Source organism: Pongo abelii, chromosome 3 (assembly GCF_028885655.2).
Source record: "Pongo abelii isolate AG06213 chromosome 3, NHGRI_mPonAbe1-v2.0_pri, whole genome shotgun sequence".
Lineage (NCBI taxonomy): Eukaryota > Metazoa > Chordata > Mammalia > Primates > Hominidae > Pongo > Pongo abelii.
The window spans coordinates 6,532,350-6,557,596 of record NC_071988.2 but is presented as its reverse complement, the minus strand read 5'-3'; the positions used below and the strand labels follow the sequence as shown (position 1 = coordinate 6,557,596).

Sequence of the window (25,247 nt, the reverse complement as noted above, 5' to 3'; positions counted from 1 at the left end):
AGAGATGAGCTCCGGAGAGGTCCAGGGAGGGAGAGCATTGAGCATCATTTCTCCCAGCCCTCTCAAGGCCATCTCTGCCTGCCACAGCTCTGAGCGCAGGGCCTGGTGTGGAGTGGGGGCCCATCCATGTGTTCAGACCCTGCTGGAGCAGGCCAAGCCGTCCCTGGCCAGGGGCCAGCTCCCCACCACTCCACAGGCTCCAGCCCTCACACGCCTGGCCCTCTAGAAGCCCTGCTCACTAGCTCTGCCACCATCTGGCTGCCCCTCTGTCCCCTGCAGCCCCATAAACCATCACCAGAAGCTCCCCAGGAAAGAGCCCTACCCTTGCCGTGCTCAAGAAAGGCAATGAGGTGCCACCAGGGCTACAGGCCCCGCTTTGCTGCTTCCCTGCGTGCTGTGGACCTCCCGAGGGCCCTTGCCTGTGAGCAGGGAAAATCCCTACCTAAAGGGGTGGCTTTGTCACCAGGACGAAGGTGCCCAGGGATATGGGGTCCCTGGTGCTGCCATGACAAATGACTGCAAACTGAGAGGCTTAAAAGACCATATTTATTCTCTTCCAGTCTGGAGGTCAGAGGTCTGACACAGGCCTCACTGGGCTGAAACCAAGGTGTGGGCAGGGCTGGTTCCTTCCGGAGGGTCCCAGGAGGATCCATTTCCTTGCCTTTTCCAGCTTCTAGAAGCTGCCTGTGTTCCTAGGCTGGTGGCCCCCTCCTCCATCTTCACATCCAGCACCGCTGGTCGAGTCTTCATGACATGCCTTTCTGAGCCTTTTTCTGTTGCTACAGTTGTCTCCAATACAACCAGGAACGGTTCTACACTTTCATGGTCTTGGGCGATTAGATGGGTCCCACAGGGATAATCCAGGCTAAACTCCATCTTCAGGTCCATGACCTTAATCACATCTGCAAGATCCCAGAGCTGGCATTCGGTCAATGTTGGCTGAAGTTGGGTTTGGGGAGGCTGAGACTGCAGGATCCATCACCACCCTGGGCCTCCGCACATGCCTGCCACTTCCATCCCTGGGGTGTGAATCCTGACCCCTCCACTTATTAATTCTACTAACTTGGGTATCGGTTAAATTATCTCATCTCTCTAGGCCTCCTGTTCTCCATGTGTACAATGGGTATAACAATAGCAATCCCCATGCTCTGCAGAAAGGATAGCGCGCAGCCTCAACGAGACATCCCTTCCCTGTAGGGGCCGGGTGACCTCCAGCACAGCAGGACTGCGGGGTTCAGTCGAGTCACCCCACAGTACTGAGGAGGAGCAGCATGCCCTCCCTCTATGTACACACACGGTCAGAGAGGTTAGTGAGTGGCCAGTGACACACAGCCAGGAAGTGGCCACCTCCTCCCTGTGCTCTGTCCTGGAGCTGTGGAACTAAGCGCCAATGAAGCCCCTGCCAGCAGACCCGCAGAATAGCGCCTGCCTTCCTCCTGCTGAACCTGAAGCCCAGAATTCCCTCTTGAAAGCCAGAGGCAGTGCCTGGCTCTGGGCAAGGTGCAGGGAAACCCAGGCATGCGTGGGGCACTTACCCACACACTCTCCTGTTTAGCTCAGCCATTGTGGCAGGTGGGGCGGGGCCTCTCTGGCTTCCTGAAGAATCCAGGTACCCTGTGGTTTCTCTGCCCCCGGGCTTCCATTCTCTTGGACCCTCAGGCATGTCTGTGGGGGAGCACTGATTGAGGAGTTATACGCTACCTGTGTGATTGTGAGCTAATTCTTTAACCTCTCTGAATCAGTTTCCTCATCTGTATCATATTCTCATGGAGAGTGTGAGTGTGTGTGGAGATGATGATGGGCTATGCACACCTGCTGCAAGACAAGACAACTATCATTACGGAGTGTCATGTGCCAAGCACTGTGTTTTGCACTATCCAAGTTAATCTTGCCCTTCCTCTCCCACCACAAACCTACAAGATAGGCAGTCTTATTAGCTCCATTTCCTCAGTGATGAATTCAGAGCTAGGGAAAGTTAAGAGCTGCATTAGGAGCTAGAGGGAGCAAACCCTTGATGTGAACCCAGCTTCCCAGTGCAAAGCCCATGGGCATCCCCACCCACTGTATTGCCTCTTGATGGGCTCCACCTCCATGAGGTTGGACTCACTAAAAACAAACAGCATCTGGACCTCGTTTTTGATGTAACATTTGTTATTTTATTGGAAAAAGCTGGTATTAACATATTTATAGTTTTATTCAACAATTGGGTAATTTGTGAGACACCAAAGAAAAAAGAATGCACCTATGAGTTACAGAGTCCAAACTGATCAGGGCTGACAACTTGACCACCATGTATCCCACACCACCACCCCCACCACCACCACCACCAAGAGCTTTGTCCTCAGAGAAAAGCTAAATTAAAAACAAAACCAAAAAAACCCCAACAACTTCACAATGACTATGTGAACGCCCGTACATTCGAGAAGACCAGGAAATGTAAGCAGAGCCAGGATGCAAGTCTGTGACTATTACACTGGTCCTTCTACCGTTTCTGGTTTTATCCCTCCCCCCGACACCTTTTCTTAACACACATTTTATCTTCACAATTTGCTTTGGACATCATTATTTTCCAGGGATCCAGAGACATACTTTTCTTGAAAGAAGATCTTTTCCTTTCTTTTTTCTCCTTTTTGGTTTGGTACCCAAAGTTTAAAACAGAAGTAAGGAACTAGGAACTGTATTAAGACCTCCTTTTGAAGAATATGTAAGATTCGTACTTTGAAGATGGTAAATGTTAAATCTATGATGTGACAGTAACCTCTAGCTGCAAATACAAGTTTCTTCTCTTAACATTTGACTCACAAAGGGAGATGGATCGTAGCAAATATCCAAGTAATGGGTAAGGCCCTCAGAGTTGGGTTTTGGCTTTAACACGCTATCTATACAATTGACCACATTCTCGAACCTTTTTACAAGGGGGAAAAAAGTAATCCAATCCTTTGATTGTTAAATTTAATTAGAATAGATATGTACATATAATACTGTCCAGCTCAACTGGATTTTATAGTGATATATAAACAAACATTCTTCATTCACGTTGATTAAAAAAAAAATCAATGATCCATTTCCCTGTGTAAATGTTATATGGCCAGAAGTGAGTACACATGCACTTTGTGCTTTTACACACAAAAAAGTATTACTGTAATCCACTGAGAATAACCTCAGCTGGGTCTGTTTCCTGGGTTATGTTATATCTTGTAAAAAACAAAACAAAACCAAAAAAAAGGTTGGATTTGGCTAGGTCTCTGCTCCCCACTTTCTGAATCAAAATGCCAAACTACATGGTTCTGCTGCAAGCCCATGAGCAAAGACGACTCAGAGGGGTGGGCAGGTTTGGTATCACCAGAACAGGAGCATCTACCATGGAAACACCACCTTCTCTGTGGCCCTCATTGTCAGAGGGGCAGAGTTCCCGAGGGATGTGTCCTCTGGGACTGTGTGGTCCTTAAATAAAGGTATCCTAAAATGGTCAGAACATGCAATTTCCTTTCAAAGGCAGTTCAGTGCATTGGCTCAAGGAGGGTGCAAGCCCAGGGTGAAGTGGAGTCCTGGGGAGGGCCGCACTCCTGAAGCCACCAAGCAGAGCGAGGAGCTCTGGGGGGTCTTCTCCATCTTCCATCCTGCGTCTCAGTTCTCCCGGACCCTTGTTGTCGCCAAGTCTGCCATGTCCTACTTCACAAGACAAAGAGGCATTCCTTTCCAACCTTCCATTCGAATGTCGCTGTAACATGAGCCACCCACGAGATGGACTGGAGAGAACCTTGTGCGAAGACCCAGACGGGTTCCTGACACCACTGCATGGCACCTGCCATGGGTGACCTGTGCATCTGCTCAGAGCCTCAGTTTCTTCTTGTGGACAGAGGGGATCCTGAGGGTTCCCGCTTATCCCCAGCATCCAGCCCAGAGCCTGGCATGCTTCAAGAAGTTGGTGTTTGTGGAGGAAATGAATGAACACCCACCTCACAGTCAGGAGGAAGATTCCAAAAAATCGTGCATGGGAGTCAGTGTCTGCTCCGGGAAGGTGCCCAGTGAATGCTGAAGGGTGAGGCTGCAGGGAGGGCTGCAGGGGGTAAGTCAACTGCCTCTAGGGCTGAGCACCACACCCGGCACACAGCAGAGGCTCAGCAAATGGCAGGTGAATCAGATGAGGACACAGGCACACAGAAGACAAACCCCACTCCGCTCCTCTCGCGAAACCGCACCAGACCTGGGACCTGGGATGTTTCAAGACATTCAGAAGACCTAGGAGAGGAGCTTGCATCTGCAAATTCTCAGCATGAATTCACCATCCAAAAAACAAAGGTGAGATCATCAGCTCTGAGACAGGGCGAATTGCCCCATTTATAAGCAAAAGAACCCCTGGCTGGCTCGTTTGAGATTCATCATCTGTCCCTGGAGCCCTGATCTGGGACCAGTGAGGCATGGGGGAGAAGCAGCTCCCATCAGCTCCGGCCCCCACAACAGGACACACTGGAGTGAAAAATTAACCCAGACGCATAAAAAGTCCTATTGATGTGGTAAAGACCGCAGACCGAGACAGGAAGGGACGTGAATGAAAGAACCCTGAACTGTAAGACTCCACAGTCGTGTCCATTTTATGATTTGTGGCGGTGAACGCTTCCTTTCCTTTTATTTTATTAAACAGACAATTACTGCCAAACACAATTCTGGCCTAGGGAAGCTGGGGCAGGGATGGGGCCCAAGCTTCCTGTGTCCACACACTGCCACCTCTGCAGCTGTCCTCATCAGTGCTGTGACTTTCTTCCCCTTCTTGCACTGCGGTCATGAAGGTCATGTCGGGGATGACTTGCATGAGGCTGGGTGGCAGGGGCTGGGATCTGCACATACCTAGTGCATGTCAGAGTTTACCTTGTCCTGGAAGATGTACAGGTTGTTGGTGGCAGCGATGGCAATGATGTTCTCAGCCGGGTGCCAGGCTGTGTGCAGGATCTTCTTGGTGAAGTCCAAGCTGTCCACACTGATGTCATCACGCCGGCGCTTGCCCCCCACGCACACGCGCCGTGGCTTGAGCACAGCCCGGGGCTTGCTGCTTTCCCTCGAGGCCTCCAGGGTCACGTCCCGCTTGGTGTTCCGATCGAACATGCGGAAGAAGTTGTTGTAGGCCCCGGTCATGATGACGCTGGTGGGAGAAGGAGAGGTGTCAGGTGAGGAGGAGCATAAGCCTCTTCTCAAGAAATAAGCCCAGGGGTGGGGGCTCATGCCTATAATCCCAGGACTTTGGGAGGCCCTGGTAGAAGGATCGCTTCAGCCTAGGAGTTCAAGACCAGCCTAGACAACCTAGCAAGACTCCACCTCTACAAAAAAATTAAAAATGACCGTAGTCTCAGCTACTCGGGAGGTTGAGGCAGGAGGATCACCTGAGCCTGGGGAGGCAGAGACTGCAGTGAGCTGTGATTTACCACTGCAGTCTAGCCTGGGTGACAGAGTAAAACTCTGTCTCAAAACAACAAACAAATGAAAAAGAAAGCAATCCCAGAGCCTAAAGAGCCATCGCTCCCTGGAAAGGGAACCCACACCTGCCTCTATTCCCGTCTCTTGGGGTCTCTTATACCCCCTCACATGTCAGCTGCCACCAACACGCAGACTTTGAGGCCAGGAGCTAAGATCCTTTTTATGCTCTGCCCCAATCATCATGAAAATACCCTCCTGGCCAGGCGTGGTGGCTCACACCTGTAATCTCAGCACTTTGGGAGGCCAAGGCGGGCAGATCACCTGAGGTCAGGAGTTTGAGACCAGCCTGGCCAACATGATGAAACCCTGTCTCTACTAAAAATACAAAAATTAGCTGGACATGGTGGTGGGCACCTGTAATCCCAGCTACTCAGGAGGCTGAGGCAGGAGAGTTGCTTGAATCCAGGAGGCGAGGTTGTAGTGAGCCAAGATCATGCCACTGCACTCCAGCCTGGGCAATAAGAGCAAAACTCCGTCTCGAAAAGAAAAGAAAAGAAAAGACCCTCCTGTAATTTCTGTTAGTCCAGGAGAGAAAGCTCTGGCCTTCCAAACGGACTGTGCAACCACAGCAGGAGGTAGACACGGAAGCAGCTGGGACAGAAAACCACCAGGCCCTGCTTCCCTCCAGGGGCCCGCCTGTCCCGAGGACTCGGGCGAATAAACAAACATGCATCGCCATGAGGGTCGGGGCGAGGAGTGCTGACATGCAGGGGCTCACTGCCCTCACCGTCCCACTAAAGAGAACTCCACACCACTTCTCTGCTCTCCCTGCTCCTAAGGAGAAGGGGTTCCTGCCAGTGGGAGGAAGGATAAGTTCATCCACATAGTAAGAGGCAGGAGAGAAAGCACAGCTCTGTGGGCCTGCTCCCAGAGGGAGGGTTTTGGGGTTTGGCCTCTGCAGGGCCCTGGAGCAGCTGTGGGGTACAAGGTAACCGGGGAGGAAGAGGATGTTCCAAAAAGCAACCATAAAGAAGTTGTCCTGCTGAAGGCTCTTCAGGGAGGAAATCCCGTTCCCTTTTGAAAGCTGAGCTAGGCTTCCTGAGGGTGACACTGCTCTGTGACAGAACCAGGAGGATCCCTGGGTCTCCAGGGGTTATGCACAGAGGACAAAAGCTCACACGTGAGCTCAGGCACTGTGGTCAGGGTCTTGGGCTCTGGCCAGTCCGCCTGGGTCCGGATCCCAGCTCTGCCCTACCCTGACATGTGCACTATCTTAGTTTTCTATAAAAACTAGGATCAACAAGGGAACGCAGCCCCTGGTGAGCGTGAATCAGGGTACATAGGCTGAACACCCCGCACAGTGCTGGGCTTGAGGCACTTTGCCTCTTGTTAGTTACCAGGTACTCCTCGATCCTAATCGTCCATGTGACCAAAGCCGCACCCGCTTTATATGTGATTCAGAGCCTGGGACAAGGAAAGCGGCATGCGAGGGGGGCCGGGTGAACGAGTCGCACAGAAGGGCCTGCCCAGGCGCTACAGGCTGACTGGGGGAGGCCACACTCCCCGCGCCGGCACAGCCGGGAGGCAGCCCCCTTTGTTCTTCAGAGAACAGTTCACAGAATGAACCTGGGTGATTTCACACAATGCTGGCTCTTCTGATCCATTTAGTGGAAGGAGAGCGACATAATTAAAATCATTTGCAACCCACACAGTTCCTGATCCTCTCCCTGTTCGGGTGTGGAATTCAGCTGACACGTGCTCTGGGGGAGAGGGAGGGGCCCCTCTCATCCTAGAGCACCAGGCCCCAGCACCATGAGAGCCTGCAGGTTTCTTAATTCATGCAGGTTTCTTAAATTCCAGAAGGTTCCCATAACAGGGAAAAGAGCAGGTGAGCTGCTTCACCTCTCCTAGCCTCATCTGCATGTGGGACCACAATGCCGGCTGCTTTCAGCCCCAGTGCTCCGCTCCTCTTTCCATTGGGGAAAGAAAGGCTCCTGCCCCCGCCACCCGCGGCGCCTGTAATCCCAGCTACTTGGGAGGCTGAGGCAGGAGAAGTGCTTGACTCCGGGAGGCAGAGGTTGCAGTGAGCCGAGATGGCGCCACTGCACGCCCTATCCCTGTGAGCGGTCAATCACAGTGCTCTCCCCGCCCCTGGCCTGGCCAACTGGGGCATGTGATATTCCTGTCCATGCTGATTGGTTGAAAAAGTGGGCAAGTGACCCACACAGAGCCAATCAGATCCTTCCATGAGAGTTTTACACAGTCCCTTGGGAGGGGTTGGCTGGCTGAGGATAATGGAAAGGGGAATGATTTTTGGGGTCATCTCCGAAGAGGGAGAGGATGAGGCCAGTGTGTAAGAAGCAGGGAGGAGCGGAGATGGGGAAGCATGGAGAGAAGAAAACGGCCGGAGAGAAAAAAACAGCCCTACGGATACAGCATGAGCCCCTGGGGTAGCCTTGCCCGGGACTTCTCAGAGCAAGTGTAGGTGTGTTTGACTCCTGCACCCGAGCACGCTGGGCTGGCACAAATCCCTCCCCCCAGGACAGATCAAGGAGAACTTCATGGAGGAGGGGGCGTTGAAGCCGGTTGTGGGAGGGTCTGCAGGATTCCTCCGGGTGGGTAACCAGGGGAAGGGCAGGCCTGCCAATAGGATAGTCCACGCAGGATCACTGCGGCACCCCTGCCCATATGAACTGGGATCTTGCTGAAGTCATCACACATGGTCTCATCCCCAAAGCGGCCACGAAGGCCACAGTTTCCTAGAACCACTTTCCTACTGAGTTGACTTAGGGGCTTCCTCAAGCACACGGTGGACAGGGTAGAATGTGGACCAGAAACTGACAGAGTCCAGCAGGAGAGCTGCTGCCTCTCCACAGCGCACTGCCCATCCGCGTTCTGCCGGTGCTAGGAAGCCCCACGGCAGGGGCCATCGGGCAGCCACTGTGCGGCAGCAGCGGCGCTCTGTGGGCCGGGCCAACTGTCAGAAGCGGTCACCAGGAATACGAGGGCAGCAACTGGGAGCCCGCGAGGATTCGAGTCTGCTTTGGTCTGCAAGGATGTGGGAACCTGGGGGGAATCCTTGCTTCTCTCCTGAGCCTCTGAGCACCTGGAAGGCAGGACCCAGGGTCTGTTTACCTTGGGACCCCTGACCATGGGGTATGTTGTTCTCAGAACAGTGCTAAAAGTGAAGTGGGAGGTGGCACACCTCTATGCCTTCTAGAAACATCCACAGCCACTGGACACACCTGAGGTCCCCAGTGAAGGGCTCAGAACAGGTCGAGTTATAGTAGCCCCCCAGGGCACCACACCCATTGCGGGAGGCAAACAAGGACAGAGGTTCCAGCCGCGCAGAGCAGAGCCAGGTGCGGAGCGAGAGACTGAGACGGGTGGGGGACCACTAGGACAGGGCGTGGCTGGCGTGTAAAGTGCACGCAGGAAGTGGCGGGTGGGAGGCAGGGCAGGAGAGCCCAGGCCTGGACACCACTGTCAGCCTTGGGGCAGCTGGGCGGCTTCTCCAGTCCTGGGAGCAGGCATCACCTGGCCGCGGGTGCCCCCTGGTGGCAGCTTGAAGGAAGGACGGGCAGTGGGTCGCAGCCAGCGGGGACCTACCCCCAAAAACGCACATAAAAGCTGGAATCAGCTTTTTACAGCTGCAGGTCCCTCTCGTCCGATTTGGATAGACCCTCTTGGGACCCACTGCACCAGGAAACCCCAAATGTGTCAGGGCCTGCAGCTCAGGAGCATGGGAGGAGCCCTGTCTGCTGGGGGTGTCTGGGATCTATCTGGGATCTATCTGGGGGCAGGGCCTAGAGAGAAGGTCCTGTGTCCTGCTGACCCAGCTGTGCCAGCCCAGCCCCAGGCCGGGCCTCCATCCTGGTTTTCTAAGCATCTTTTAGTGGCCCCCTGTGATCACCATGCCAGTCCCTCACCTGAGCTCGGGCTCTGCTCAGAGACCCTTGCGGGCTGGGGGAGCTCCAGGATGTTGGCAGCTCTCTCAGAAATCTCCTTCCCTGGACACAATGGCTTGGCCCCCCACTTGGATCCAGCCCTGCTTCCAGGGGCCTCCCTCCTGGTCCTGTACCTGCCATGTCTAGCCCCTCCCCTTATCCAACACACCAACTCTGATGGTCCCAGCCCTGTGCCCAAAGCCACAGAGAGTCATAGCGCGGCAGCTGTCACATGACCACCATAGTGCTGGCCACTCTCAGAGGTCTGGGAGAGCCCAGACCTGTCATGTGACTGATGCCATCCACAGGGTGGACAGCCCCCCACCAGGTGACGCCCAAGTCAGGGCTGCTGGCTCTCGCTCCACCCTCCTTGCCCGCCACATTGTACAGGACTGCAGGGAGAAGGTGACAGTACATGGGCTCCTGACAGGTGGTATTCTGATCTAGCAGCCAGTGTGGTCTTTATCTCCGCACTGTATGTCATCTGGAGACCCACTTCTGGATCTGGGCAGCTGGACTAGAAGGAATCTAGTCCTTGAGGAAGCAGCTGTAGGAGACACTGAGAGGCCACCTCTCAGCTTCTGAGCTCGAAACTCACAGATGGAGAGTAGGCTTGTCCATTTCAGAATCTTACTCCTGGCAGGACCCTGAGCACAAAGCTGATGTGATTTGGGAGGGCAGCGGAGGGATTTTCCCACCTCCAGAATGGAGGAATAATCCCAGAGAAGAGACACAGAGGTCAGGTCAGGGGCCCCTGCCATGGCCCCCTTGTCCATGCCTGCCCTGGGCTGAGCCCAGGCTGGGGAGACACAGGAACTCACTTCTGGCACTGGGGGGGGGCCACTTTCCAGGCAGGTGGGGTTGAGAGACGGCTGGACCTGTGGATTGTGACAAGCCCTGGAGGGTACAGGAGCTCCAAGGTGCCCCCGAGCCTCAGCGGGCCTGAGTGGGGTGTCACCAGAAGAGAGAGAGACAGCAGTGGTGATGGGAGGAGGGGTGAGGAGACCGATGGTCAAAGCCACAGGGGCGCAGGGCTGTCTCAGGACACACAGGTGTGGATCGATGATGGTGACCAGGTGCTGGGCTATACAGCTCTTGCCCCCGACAAGCTGGGAGAGGGGAGCACATCACTGGGGACCCTGAATTAACTAAACATGTTCCCACTACTGCCCATAGGGCAGGCGCCAACGTGGCTGTGAGGTTCACTGACCGAAGATGAAGAAAGTTTCATGTCCTGCCCCTTGAATCTGAGCGCTGAGAGTTGAACCTGCTCTGGAAAGTGTGGGCTTCACCCAAACACCTGGACCCATTGAGGCTGAGTAGCCCCATGCTGTGGGTCACCGGAATCCCAGCCCAGACCTCTGCAGGAGAGAAACCCTCCCTACGGCGAGGTGAGGTGCGGGCTGAGGTCAGGGCTTACCTGTCGCTCCCGTTCCAGGCACATTCAAACTTGTCGAAAATGCAGTCGTTCTCATACAGGGAACAGAGCTTGCTCCGAAGGTAGTCGTGGACCTGGTGGGAGAAGGGATGAGGTGAGTGGACGGGGCGCCCCGACCGTCCCAGCCCCTCCACAAGAAGGGTCTCAAAGAGCAGTGAGGGTCTACATGCCCTGACACAGGCCAATGCAGCCCTGCTCATCTCAGCGAGGGTCTGAATGCTCTGACACAGCCCCACACAGCCCTGCTCATCTCATTGGGAGGCCCATGACCAGGCACACGGCTGACCTCCGCCATGACACAGCCCAATAGAGCCCTGCTCGTCTTATCGGAGGGCCCACGACCAGGCACATGGCTGACCTCCGAGCTGTGGCCAGAGACGGGAGCAGCACCAGGGAGCAGAGTCCACTGTGACAAACAGAACTCCCACAGCACAGGGGCCAGGACCGCCTGGGGTCCAGATCCTGGCTCCGCCCTCCCGGCTGTGTGATCTTGGACAAGTGACTTCACCTCTCTGAGCCTCAGTTTCTTCAAACTTAAAGTGATAAGAGGGTGAACCTCACAGTGGTTCTGGGATTAAGTGCAGGGCAGGCCTTTTGAGGGTAATGATCACCGAGAACACAGGGTGGCGGCTATCAAGAAAGGGGAAGAGGGAACCCACACAGGTTTCTCATCTATCCACAGCACGAGGCACTGAGGCTCACAGGGTCACACAGCCTCTAAGAGGCTGACCAGGACCCTTCCCCAGGATTCCTCTACCCCACAGGAGAGATGGTGACACCCCATGACCTGCATCCACCTGACTGCAGCCGGTCCTACAAGCCCTGTACCCGGAGGGCCGCGTGAGTGCCAGCCCTCTGCTGGGGCTGGAGCTGCCAGGACAACAGGGCATGGGCTTTGCCCTCTGGGTGGGGAAGGGGAGGTAACTGGGTGCCATGGAGCCTGGTTTCAACTCCCAGGAGTTGAAATTAACAACTCCAATGAACACAGAAAACGTGAAGGGTGGTGTGAACGTCAATTTCGTGTGTCAGCTTGGCTGGGCCATGGTACCCAGATACTTAAGTGTTTCTGTGAAGACATTTTGTAGGGGAGGTTAACATTTAAGCTGATAGACTGAGTAAAGCAAGCTGCCCTCTATCATGTGGGGGGCCTCGTCCAATCAGTCGAAGGCCCTGATAGAACAAAGACAGACCTCCCTGAGGACCGGGGGATTCCGCCATCTAGATGCCTGTGGGCTCGCGCAGTCACTCTCCCCTGGGTCGCCAGGCTGCCGGCCTGCTCTGCAGACTTAGAACATGCCACGTGAGCTAATTCCTTCAAATCTCCCTCTCTTTCTCAGTCTCCATCCCCATCCTGTTGGTTCTGTTTCTCTCAGCCATCTGACTAATATGGTGGTAAGGGCTACACAGGAAAACAGAGTGGCATTGGGGAAGCAGGATTGGGAGGAGGGGCCTGCTATTCACTGCAGACAGGATGGTTACACAAGGCTACCTGACTCCCACCTGGGGCCCTGCTCATCCCTCCCCAGCCCCCGTGTCCTCCTGGTGACCCTTGCCTTCCCCTTGGGCCCCTGCTGCAGCCCCACCATGCTGAGGGTCACTGTGTTCCTGTCTGTCTGGGACCCTTGAGGGTGAGGCCGAGGTTCTTCCTTCTCTCTGGGCCCAGGGTCTAGCACTGTGTTGGGCACAGTGTACTGGCTCAGTATGGGTAACAACTAAAATCAAGGGGGATGAACGGCAGCAGGTTTTAGTGTTCGTATCCCACCCCTGGGTCTGCATTTTTGTGTGTCCTCCTTACTCAGTCCCAGCAGCCTTGGTGATGCACGCGTCCAAATGCGCGTGCTGGTCTCTCTCCCGTGCACTAAGCATCTCCTGCCCTCTAGTGGCAGGGTGAGGAAGAGCTCTGGAGAAAGACAATGTCAATCTAAGGTCCGCTGCTTGCTGGCTCTGTCACAGATTTGCCATTTAACTCAATTGTCTTCCAATAAAATGGAAGGGGAGAATACCGGCCCCACCTCCCAGGACAGCTGGGAGGCTTAGATGAGGCAACGTATACTATGGACTTACCTCAGTGTGGCTCATTCAACAACCATCCCCAGCCCCTTCACCCTTGCCTTCTTCAACCACAGAGGCTGTTAAACTATTAATTTTCCCAGCCACTGTGGTGGCTGCCAGGGACCCATTCTAGACAATGAGGTGTAAGAAGTCTTCTGAGAAGCATTCTGGGGAAGATTTTACAATCACAGTGAAACACGCAACAGACCCCAGAGGTGAGATCTAGCGCATTTCCTATTTCCTGCCTGGAATGTAGGCAAAGTGCCTGGAGGTATGGCAGCCACTTTGTCACCATGAGGTACCACATGTGAGGGTGGAAAACCAATGCCCAAATGATGGTGGACTGGATCACAGAAGGAACCACTGTGGCACTGCCGGAGTCATGGAGCGCCCCCATCTTCCTGGACTGCCTTCTCCAGACTCCCCGTGGTGGGAGAAAAACAGCCCCGATTTGTTAAGCACTGCACACCAGCCGAACGCAGTCCTGCTACACACAATTTCTAGCACATCATAAGCCACCAAAAAATGTTGGTTGTTGTGCTGCTTTTATGTAGTTATTGCTATTATTTTAGCATCAATAGGTCAGCTGGGCCAGATGCCAAGTGCCCAGCTTAGGGCCTCACCCTCCGGAACAGTCATTCCCCTCCTTCGTGGGGTCCTTCATGAGAATTTTGGAAAGTTTTGTCCCCCTCCCCCTGAAAATGCCCATTGAAAACACTCCATGTAGTTTCAGGGGTTCATGGGCCTTTGTGGACCACAGGGATGGACGTCAGTGACCGGACGAGGGGCCGGAGGGAGTTGGAAATGTTCATTTCCCTGAGCTGCCTCCAGAGGGAGTCAGAGAGTTGCTCCTGCAGGCTTGAGCCAGGCTTATCCTGTCCCTCTCCTAGTCTGGGGTCTCTGCCATTCCCACAGGGACAGAGGAGGGCTGAGTCCTGCCTGGGGTGTGCAGTGTGAGGAGGGGGCCTGAGGGAGGAGCTGGGGCAGTCGCAAGAACTCAAGGAAACACACGTCGCTGACAAACAGGCGGTCCCCATAGCGGTCCTTGGGGGTGTGTGGCTTCCAGGAGTGTGTGCTGTTCCTCTGGGGCCCAGGTCAGATCACAGCAGCCCACCCTCTGAGCTCTGCACCTGTTCTCAGCGGGGCCTGTGCCACCCAGGATGCTTCCCTACTAGGTCTTAGCACGGAGGAAAGGAAAGTGTAGGGCTCTGAGCCTGGGCTCTGAATCTGTCACCGCCCAGCCGAGAGACACCTCCCTCATCTCCCCACCTCTTAGTGCCCGAGTTCCCTTTCCACCAAATGAGATGATGGTTCCTTGTCACCGGGCAGTAAGGAATGGAGGTGAGAGATGTCAAGCACGTGCTACCACGTGCGTGAGAAATGACACGGTGAGGAACTGGCTGGGGTTTCTGGTGGGGTGTTTTCCCACCCATGTTTGCACAGCCAGATCTTACTCATCCTTCAAGGCCCAGCACAAATGCCACCTCCTCCAAGAAGCCTCCTTGATCTCCCCACCTAACTGGAACCAGCTTTGAAGCCATCCCACATTTCTTTCAAGTCCACATTTTATTTTAACATCACATGAGTTTTGTTGTCTACCCCCTAACATATCTGAATGGATGATAATAGCAAGATAATAAATAATACTGTCCAAGAAGGGCCCAGGCTTCACCTATACTCTGGGCTTATAGGCCTGTGATGAGGATCTGGAAAGGAAACGTGCTCAGTTCACCTCTGCATGCACTGCTTACGGATGCACCCTGGGAGGGCAACGCTTAACCCACTTTAATGGTACAGCTCCGATGCAGGCTCCCGGGGAGTGGGGAGGGAAGCCATCGTCTACATACTCCACTGGGGTCCAGCCTGACGCTCATCTCTGTTCCCACATCTCTCTCCTCCCTGGAATTGAGGCCCCTGGGCCCTGGACTGCAGGCCTTGTTCAGGGACATCCGAAGCTCCCTGTGAGGCAAGACTGAGCACTCCTGCCTTCTGCCAAGCTACGTGTGGGGATGAGCTGCTGGATTTCTTCAGCCTCCGTGTCTTCACCTACATACTGGGCATATGAAAGCCACGCCTGGCTAGGAAGGCCCCCTCCACGGGGATCTCAGTATGGGGAAAAAAGACCCGGGATTCGGGGTCTCCTGCTGTGGTGCCCACCTGGTAGGTCTCTATGGGTCTTGCCTCCATGTTCAGGTCCCAGACCTTGACTGTAAGGTAGTCCCGGGTGAGCATGTAGCGGCCGCTGTGGCTGAACTTCACGTCGGACACGGAGGAGATGATTTCCGAGAAGAAGGAGCGGTTACTGGGGTCCTCGGGCTCTTCAAAGACTGTGAAGACAGAGAAGCAATGGCCGTCACTGGGCTGCTCCCGCCCTTGGGGTTGGCACGACAGATGACTCTGTTTTGCACCTGGGCCCATGCTGTGTTTATTCAGTCATTCATTCGTTCCTCAAACCTAGAACTAAACACTTACCAGGGAACAAGCTTGGTAAGATTCTGTGCTGTGTGGAAATAGCCATTACTATCCCCATTCATAGCCAAGAAAACGGAGGAGCAGCTGGCTGAAACCCATGCCTGGGGAGTCAGTGCTGGAAGAAGGTGGTAGAGTCGGGATTTGAAGCCAGATCTATACTTGATGTGCTGCCCTCTACTGCCCCTTACTGGTGATGCTGAATGCCAGATTGCAAAGGTGTCCTGACATTCTTGAATGTGCTGGACAATGTCCTCCACCAGGCTGGGCACTGCTTGTGGCTCTGGCACTAACTGGCCCTGGGACCTTGGGCTGGTAGTTATCTCTGTTTATGGTGTCCTGGGAAGGCATGGCTGAGCCCTGCTCACAGGTAGGTTTTATTTTGTTGCCATGGGGTTTGGAACAAAATCAAATCTGACTGCCACAGAGGTGGTACAGTCTCCTGTGTGCCACCCACTGACCATCTCCTTTTTTCTTGGAGCACCTGCTCCGCACAGGAAGTTGCTTATCTGGTCCCTAAAGGCAACAGTTTGCTGCCCATCCTGGACAATTACAGACTGGGACAGAGTGGGCAATGAGGACTCCCCAGACAGCATCCCCTCCCCACTGCCCCCATAACCTGTCCTTCCTGAGCTGCAGAGGTTCCCAAAGTGGGACAAGGTCTCTAAGCTCATTTCTGCTGGTATCTGTCTCACTGGTAGCAGTGACCCTGGGGCTGAAGTAGCGTGGGGACTAGGACCCCTGTTGGGCCAGGTACTAACTCCCTGGGACCTGGGCCACAGAGAGACCCAGGGAGCCATGGGAAGAGGACGAGGTGGTGGGGTTGACAGCCATTCATCAGCCAATCTGGAAAGACCTAAACGTATGACAACCTGTCCAGCTGTCCCCATGGAAACCAGCTGAGTGGCAGCCTTGCCTGCTGGCCTGCTCTGGTCTCTACCCCTGAAACAGGGAAGCAGAGCTGATCACAGCACCCTGAGGCTCCCGAGAGGCCCCTCCCTGCTGGCCCCTCTCAGCCACAAGGGCTCATGTCCTGCCTCCCAGGTCTGTCCCAGCCCCTTATCCCCTCATGGGAAATGGCAGCACCCCATTCTCCCCCCCGTCCAAGGTGGACGCTGTGCCTGGCCACTGCCCCTCCAGAAATACAACTCCTGTCCAGCTCCCCTCTGCAGGGCCCACTGGTTGCCCTGATGGACTTATTCATTCATTCATTCATTCATTCATTCACCCAATCAATCAACCAATGCAAACAGCACCTACTCTGTGCCAGGCCCTGGGATGATGCAGTGACCAGCATAAAGCCACTGTTCCTGTGCGGCCAACATTCTCCTTGCAGATACAGACAATAAAACTAAGTGGCGCCCTGCACTGCCAGGGAGCAGCAAGTGCTGGGGAGGAAGAGCCTGCGGGGAGATAGGCACTGGGGGCTGGCAGTTTAGGTGGACATGGCCTCCATGGGAGGTGCTGTTTGACCAAGGTCTGAGTGAAGTTGGGGAGAGATCGGTGGCGATGCCTGGAGAGGGGTGCGCTGGGCAGAAGGGATGACACACGTAAGGGCCCTGAGGCAGGGACATGCCAAGGGCCGTGCAGGCAGAGAAAGGAGTGAGCAGGGGGAAGAGAGACTCAAGGGGCCACCCACGCAGGATCTCATGGGCCACGGCGAGGGGTGAGGAAGTCACCATTAGGGAAATGGGAGCCACTGAGGGTTCAGAGACAGGGAGGATGAAATCTCAGTCAAGGAGGTAGGGAGGGGCAGGCAGGAGGCTGGAGTCCCCTCCCCATGGAGGAAGGAAGTTCCAGCACCCGGTGGGCCAGGGCTCCAGAGCCGAGGTGTCACCACCCTGATCCCAGGCCACTGCGTGCAGGGAGGTGAGGGGAGGAGAGGGGGAAGGGGAAGGGGGAGGGGAAGGGGAAGGGGAAGGGGGAGGGAGGGGAGGGAGGGGGGAGGGGGGAGGGGGGGGGGAGGGGGAGGGGAGGGAGGGGGGAGGGGGAGGGAGGGGGAGGGAGGGGAGGGAGGGAGGGGGGGGAGGGAGGGAGGGAGGGAGGGGGAGGGAGGGAGGGGAGGGGGAGGGGAGGGAGGGGGGAGGGAGGGGAGGGAGGGGGAAGGGGAGGGGGAAGGGGAGGGGAGGGGAGGGGGAAGGGGAGGGAGGGGAGGGGGGAAGGGGAGGGAGGGGGGAGGGAGGAGGGGAGGGGAGGGGGGAGGGGAAACGAGGGGGAGGGGAGGGGGAGGGGAGGAGGGGAGGGGAGGGGGGAGGGGAAGTGAGGGGGAGGGGAGGTGGGGGGAGGTGGAGATGAGGGGAGGGGAGGTGAGGGGAGGGGGAGGGAAGCTGCTTACAGGGCAGGAAAAGGCTCCCAGGTTTATGTTCATGCCTCTGGTATCCCCCCCAAATCAGAGCAGGCAGCAGGAGGAAGGTCCCCCCCACCTCTCTTGAGAGCAAGGCCTCCAAACACCTGTCTCTGAAGCAGACCCCTGAAGCTCAGGAGATCTATATCTCTGTCCTTAGCCTCTCCACGGCCTCTGGTGAGCAGTGGCAGCCTTCAACCCCACACCTCTGCCCTCGAAGCCGCGGCACTGTACCAGGTATCCTGAGGGCAGGTGGTCGCTCCTTCCAGTCCTGGCGTCAAGACCAGGAAGGCGGGAGGGAGCCTAGTTTACCCACTAATAGGTGGTGTCATATTTTGGAATTAGAATGCTGTCAGGCTGGCAGGTGTTTAACGAAACTCAAAACTGATAGTAGGCTCCTCCCTTTCCAGGAGCCCAACCCACCCCTCCACACGCCCCCGGTCCGCAGGCCTGCCTCCTGACCTCAATCTCCCTCCATCGTTCACAGGGATGCCCTTCTCAGTGGCCCGAGCTTTCGTCTTTCCACAAGGGCACATTGAAGGGAGGACCAGAAAGAAAACCAGCACCATGGGAAGGAAGGGTGAGGCCGCTCGCAGAGGGAGCTGGGAGAGAACAGGCTGCCAGGGTCTCAATCCCTGAGCCCCTCATGTGGCCTTGAATGCCTTCACCTCCCTGAGCCCTGGCCTTGCTCCTCCCTACAACAGGAGCCAAGGGCGCTTTTCAGGAAGGGGCGGGAGGAAGGGGCTGCAGCCAGGCCTGGCACCACCCTGGGTACAGGCAGGGCCGCAGGCAGCAAAGATCCTGTGCAGAGTGAGCCCAGTGCACAATGAGTGCTGCACCCCTACCGACTTCCCTCCCTCCCTCCTTCCTTCCGTCCCTCCCTCCCTCTCTGCCTCCCTCCTTCCCTCCCTCCCTCCTTCCTTCCGTCCCTCCCTCCCTCCCTCTCTGCCTCCCTCCTTCCCTCCCTCCCTCCCTGCCTCCCTCCCTCCTTCCTTCCGTCCATCCCTCCCTCCCTCCCTCCCTCTCTCCCTCCCTCCCTCCCTCCCTGCCTCCCTGCCTCCCTCCTTCCCTCCCTCCCTCTCTTCCTCCCTCCCTCCCTCCCTGCCTCCCTCCCTCCTTCCTTCCCTCTCTTCCTCCCTCCCTCTGTCCCTCCCTTCCTCCCTCCCTCCCTTCCTCCCTCCCTCCCTTCCTCCCTCCCTTCCTCCCTCCCTTCCTCCTTCCCTCTCTCCCTCCCTCCCTCCTGCTAGCCCTCCAACCCCTCCCTTCCTGGAGGAGGATGGGTAGGGGCAGGGGTAGTAAAATCTCCCTGGGAGTCACCTTGAGCTTCTGAAACCTCTGAGTTCCAATTGGTCATCTCACACGATAATGTTTTGTGCCCCGATAATAATAATTAAATTGGCATTTTTGTTTCTATAGATATATATATATATTTGTAGTTTTTCTTTGTTAAGCCAAAGAAGGATCAACCACAGTGCCCTTTTCTCTCCGATGCCTACAGTAAAGAAAATCACTTTGAACGCTTGATTCCTTAAACGGGTGATGTTGTGCTGCCTTTCGATTAGCATTGGGTAGAGACCTCATATTTAGGAGAAGCAGGGAGAAGGCTTGAGAGAAGAGGGACCCCTGGTGGCTAAGTGGATGTAAACATGGAACAGAATCTCAGCAGGACCTGGTGGCTCCCAGCACCTGCCCAGGTGAGTGGCGGCAACGCTGTCTGGCCTGAACTAGGCTTTCTGCCACTTGGGGGTGAGGCAGAGTTGAGTTCAAAGCTAAGCCAGGGCAGCCTCTTGCAGGCTGACTTCGGCAGTGGCCTTAGTACCCCCTCGCCTGCTCAGGGGTCTCTCAGACCAGACTCCCCCAAACCTCGAGGGCTGGTCTAGGTTCCCAGCAGTACTTGCAGGTGGATGCAGCCAGAATCACAGGCTGCACTGGCGCTGGGTGTCACAGGGCAGAACGAGTAGCCAAGTCTCCTACCAGCCTCCAGGAGGAAAAACCACAAAGATCAAAGGCTGAGAGGACAATTGAATCGACAGGTGGAAACAGAAAGCCAAATGATGCTGGCCCTTGTCGCCCCACTGCTGGCTGTACTCGGGCATTTCTGAGGGTTTTTAAGGACACAAAGAACAGAAATGCAAACGATAGATCAGAAGGGATATTAATAAGCCTGAAAAACCATTCCTAAAAGTTCCTCTTTTTCTTTTCAGACATTTCTATGAAATTTTTGATACAATAGATTTTTTTCCAAAAGATAGTGGAATCTACTATTCCATATCAATCCCTGCCCCCGAGTGCTCACGCGAACACACACACACACACACACCCCGCTGCACCTCCTTCAGAGCGCTAACAGGAGATAAGGGGTCTCCCCTCTAATTGACTGAATCGCTAAGGACATTTCACAGTAATTATTCCTGCCATGGGTTTAAAGAAACATGTCTCAGAGCCCCGTCACTTGTGATGGGCCCAGTCCCATCTCCACCCACTCCCCCACGCCCTAATTATTTAAAAGTTGGAGAGCTCTCAATCAGCCAAAATCTCCATCCTGTTTCTTTTTAATGATTTTGCATAATTAGGGCTCTCATGGCTCGAGCCAGTTCCCTGACAACCACATCCTCCTCCTCCTTGGGTGTTGCACGGTGTTGTGGCCACAAAGAGCCTTCCCCACCCCCATCCCCGGCTCAGGCCAAGGTGGAGGGGACCTGGGGAGCCCAACCAAGGTGTGGGGTGGCTCTGACGGACCTGTGAATCAAAGGAAACGGGAGGTGAAGCCTGAGAGCGGGTGCCCGCCTTCCTTTCCAGCCTCACACACAACCGACTGTACCTCCTTCTGCTTAAAGCCCTCCTTGGCTCCCCAGTGCCCACAGGATCAAGGTTTAGGCTCCTACCTGTAGCTGACCGGCTCCTTCTCAATGGGTTCCAATCAGCCTGCTGCTGCTGCCCCACACACGCGAGTTCCCCTCTGCCGCACGCTCCAGCCCCCTTCCTGCTGGGCCTCTAGAGCACTGCATCCACTCAAAAGCTCTGGGGGTGAGCATCTCCTCAATGTTGAGCCCTAGGCATCTCCCCCTGCCTCCCCTAGCTCCTGCCCCGCCATGTGCTGGGCAGAGAGCAGAGTGGATCGTGCTGTGTGTGACCTCAGGCAAGCCCCTGGTCGTCTCTGAGCCCAGCTTCCCTCATCTGGAGAAGGAACACGATGAGATCTTCAGAGGTCATGCCTGGAGGCACTGGCCCAGTGTGGGGCTTGAAGTAGCTGCTCAATAAAACCATGGAGGGATTCCTGGAGTTATTTTTCACATCATTTTCTCTCCCTGAGATCCCTTTCCCATTTTTAGCTGGTCTTTCTTACCAACTCCTATATATCATCCAGAACCCCAGGCTCACACCTTGCTTTCGTGCATATTGTTCAGATGCTCTCTAAAGAAATCCTGTGCTTACCCTCTGCTGCCCCCAAGCTGCTGGGTACCTTCTTCTGTGGCACTGGCAGGAGGGCAGGGTCCCCTCATGGGGCTGTGAGCTCCCTCGGGCCAGGGGTCCTGCCTTGGTCATTAGTCACTGATCATCTTGGCGCCCCTGCCTAGCACGTACCCTGCCTCATGGCCCTGCCCTGCTCCCTGAGCAGAGAGAAGCTTGTGCTGCTGCCTGCCATTTCTGCTCCAGCCCCTCACTGACACCTTTCTTCCCCAACCTGATGCAGTTCCACTGCAGTTTCCAGGCCTGGCGGAGAAGCCTCAACCAGCCTGGGGGTGGCCCCTGTGTGCCCGTGGCACTTGCTCTGTGGCCCTCTTGGTGGTACCTGCTGTGTCCCACCCCCATCGTTGTCAGTGTGTGGACGACACTCCTCTGGGGCTGGGGTGGAGGCCGATTGGGTTCAGATGGTAGAAATGCATGGGCTTGCACCGTGCATTCAGGGACAAGTGCAGCTCAGTGAGGCCTCCAGAGAAACAGATGAGGGTGGGAGGGACCTGCAGGTGGGTGGAGGTGGAAAACACGGGAGGAGGTGGCCTGGAGGGGAGAGGGGCCTATGGGGTCCTGGGCAGTGATTGCCCTGGGCTACCCTGGCCACAGCTCCCTCCTGTGATCTGATGGGATACAAGGTCATCCACGAGGGTGGAGTGGCCTGAGCCACCTGGCCTCACCTCAGGCCATGCTCCAGGAGGAGCTTGGAGGGTCTGAGAAGCAGAAGAAGGACGATGGGGGTTATGGATCCCGGAGCACCCCTGGACACTGGCTTGCTCCTGGGTTCCAGGTGATGTCACTGTTTGGGAATGGGCCTCCTGTGCGGCCTCCTTCCCCATCCCTGAGGCTGTACTCAGTGGGGAGGAGGCAGGGAGTTCCTACAAGGGCACAGGTGAGCACAATGAGTGCTCACTGATGAAGAGATGACAGTTGTCACTCCCTGCCCAGCACCATGTGATCGAGCCCCATCAAACAAAATAACTCAAGCCCAGCTGTGGCCCCCAGGCCCGGCACGCTCTCCCTTTAACCCATCTTTGCACACAAGAGCCCGCCTCTCCACCTGTTCTAGCCACACGGGTCCTGACATCAGCCAGGTTCCTCTCAGACACTACTGTGGGGTGGGGCACCCCCGCCCCCATTCCCAGGCTCTTTCTCATCCAGGGACACCTCTCCTGACCCCTGAGAAGCAATGCATCAGAGGACTCCTGACGCCCTTCATGGAAACCTTCCCACTCCAATGCACCTACTTATTTACCAATCCACTTCCTGTGGTTCCTCCACACAGATGGGAGCCTGGTCTCTGCACAGAGCCTGAAGCCATCCCGGACCCTCCCTCCCTCTCCATCCAATCGGCAGCAAATCCAGCAGGCCCCACCTGACATGGGGGGCAGGGCCCACCACCTTCCCCACCTGCACCGGCCGCTCACTCTGCGCACCAGCGTCTCTCACCTGCGTGAACACACTAGCCCCCAGCCGGCCCCCACTTCTACCTCACCCCTCAGCTTATTCTCCACTGGGCAGCCAGAGGGATCCTGTGAACACAAGGCCAGGCTGGCCCACTCCCTGCTCAGAAGGCCCTGTGGTTCCTGTCTCTTTCAGAGGAAACCCAAAGCTCTTGCCCTGGCCTGTGAGGCCTCCTCCAGCCACACACCTCTCTGACCTCACCTCCTCTCTCCAGCCTCCGTATCCAGCCACAGGGCCTTCACATGGGCTATTCCCACTGTTGGGGAGCTTTGCCCTGGTCCTGCACCTGGATAGCTGCAGGGTCTGGGCTGGGGCTGGTCTTTCTGCAGCAGATCCATTACTAGAGTGAGCCCTGGGAGTTGAGCCCACACAGCCCTTTTAAATGAACCCACTCAGGTTGGGGGCGGTGGCTCACGCCTATAATCCCAGCACTTCGGGAGGCCGAAGTGGACAGATCACCTGACGTCAGGAGTTTGAGACCAGCCTGGCCAACATGGCAAAACCTTGTCTCTACTAAAAATACAAAAAGTTGGGCGTGGTGGCGGGCAGCTGCAGTCCCATCTACTGAGGAGGCTGAGGCAGGAGAATTGCTTGAACCCGGGAGGCGGAGGTTGCCGTGGGCCAAGATCACGCCATTGCCCTCCAGCCTGGGCAATAGAATGAGACTCCGTTTCAAAAAAAAAAAAAAAAAAAAAAACAACAACCCAGCTCACCCAGAATTCCTGTAAGAGTTTTAGTTCTCAAGGCTTCTGTGATTAGTAAGGGAGAAAGAGTGCAGGCTGAAGGCATGAGACTCTCTGAGGCTCTATCTTGGCTCTACTTAGCTGTGTGACCTTGGACAAATGTCTTAATCTCTCTGTGCTTCAATGTAGTAGACAACAATGACCCCTAAAGGTGTCTATCTACATCCTCCACCCTAGAATCTGTGCACCTGTTACCTCACATGGTAAAAGGGGCTTTGCAGATGTCATTAAGTGAAGGACCTTGAGGTAGGGAGGTGACCCTAGATAATCTGGATGGGCCCAATGTCATCATAAGGGTCAGTATAGGAGGAAGAAGGAAGGTCAAAGATGGAAGAAAGAGATGGGATGATGGAAGCAGACGTTGGAATGATGAGCTGAGGAGTGCAGGCAGCCTCTAGAAGCCTGTAGTAGCTGGAAAAGATCAGAAAACAGCCCCGTCCTGCGGCCTCCAGAGATAACACAGGCCAGCTGACGCCTTCATTTTAGCCCCTGAGTTCCAGAATGTACAACAGTCTTTTGTGTTGTTTTGAGCTACTAAGCTCGTGGCAATTGTTCCCACAGTGATGAGAAATGAGTATACAGTTGCCTCTTGACCCTCACACAACGCAGGCGTGAACCTGCAGGTCCCCTGATGTGTGATTTTCCCAGTAAATATACTGAAAACATTTTGGAGATTTGCCACAATTTGAAAAAACTCAGATGAACCCTGTAGCCTCGGATATATATATATATATATATGTGTGTGTATATATATATGTGTATATATATATGTATATATACACATATATATATACACACACACATACATATATACATATACATACATACATATATATATGAGAAAAGAAAAAGTTAGGTATGTCACAAATGCATAAAATCCACGTAGACATCAGTCTCTTCAACAGTCTCTTCAAATGTTCATCCGCTGTTGATGTTACTGGTAATACTCCCCACCGACAGCCAGCTATTAGAAGTGAAGTTTTGGGGGAGTCAAAAGTTAAGTGTGGACTTTCAACTGCGTTCAGGCACTGTCTGCACCCCTAACCCCCACATCATTCCAGGGTCAAGTGTATTCAATTTCCTCATCTGTAGGATGAATACTATAACACACCCATCATAGGTACTGAGTATTTAATGAGATATAAACTGAAAACAGCATGTGTGTGCACTAAGTGTGCAAGGAATGAGCTGCGGTTATTATTTCACCCAACACCGGGCCAGGCACGTCGTTGGGGGCCTATGAAGGGTCTCGGCCATCATCAGCCCCGATTCTAAGAAATCCCAGTGTTGCAGGCATGGCCCTTTCTTTCCACGGGCTCTGTGCTGTCATAAGCAGAAGTAACTGTCTATTTTGAGGACTCATGTATGGTTGTTTCCATGGTTACCCTGTCACCCTGCCAAGCAGACTCAAGACGCGGATTTCCAGTGCTTCGGAGAAAGGTGGGAAGCTGCAGAGGGAACAGAGTGCCCTGTGTGCCCCCAGCTCTGCCCTGATGGAGGAGGGGTCCAGGGAAGTCACAGAGCTTCTCGGACCCCCGGTCTCCTCATCTGTCCAATGGCAGAAATGCGCACTTTCCTGCATCCAGGACACTCTTCATTCGCGATCTGATTCTGTTAGGAAAATGATGCTGTGAGCCCGTCTCTGGGGTGTCACTATCAGCCGCTCCCTGAGTTTTGAGCAGTAATTGGATACATGGATGGAAGTGGGAGGTGAAGAACTAATCCTAATCCCCAAATCTCTTTTAAAAAATTAGCTCAAATAACAGCCATTTGTGTTCAGATTAAAAACCGCCGCCACCTGCTAATTGGAAATCGGCTGCGTGCTTGATTTCCCATGAGAGCCCCAGAGCAAAAACACAGCCTGGACAAGGCACGCAGAAGGACAGACACTTCAGCCACTTGCCCCGATGTGTGGCAAATTA

The 25,247-nt window shown here is 54.9% G+C and overlaps 1 protein-coding gene across 7 annotated transcripts in view; it reads right to left on the bottom strand.

The window, feature by feature from the left end:
* Positions 1 to 2,133: 2,133 nt before the first annotated feature.
* The window catches only part of PPP2R2C (protein phosphatase 2 regulatory subunit Bgamma), a 247,672-nt gene continuing 224,558 nt past the window's right edge, over positions 2,134 to 25,247 (bottom strand). For all 7 annotated transcript variants that reach the window (XM_063723792.1, XM_063723791.1, XM_054553693.2 and 4 more), the window contains 3 exons: positions 15,007 to 15,176; positions 10,780 to 10,871; positions 2,134 to 5,140 (listed from right to left, as the gene is read on the bottom strand). In XM_063723792.1, the coding sequence (XP_063579862.1) occupies positions 4,849 to 5,140; positions 10,780 to 10,871; positions 15,007 to 15,176 (554 nt within the window). In that variant the 3' untranslated portion in view covers positions 2,134 to 4,848. The remainder of the gene's footprint in view (positions 5,141 to 10,779; positions 10,872 to 15,006; positions 15,177 to 25,247) is intronic.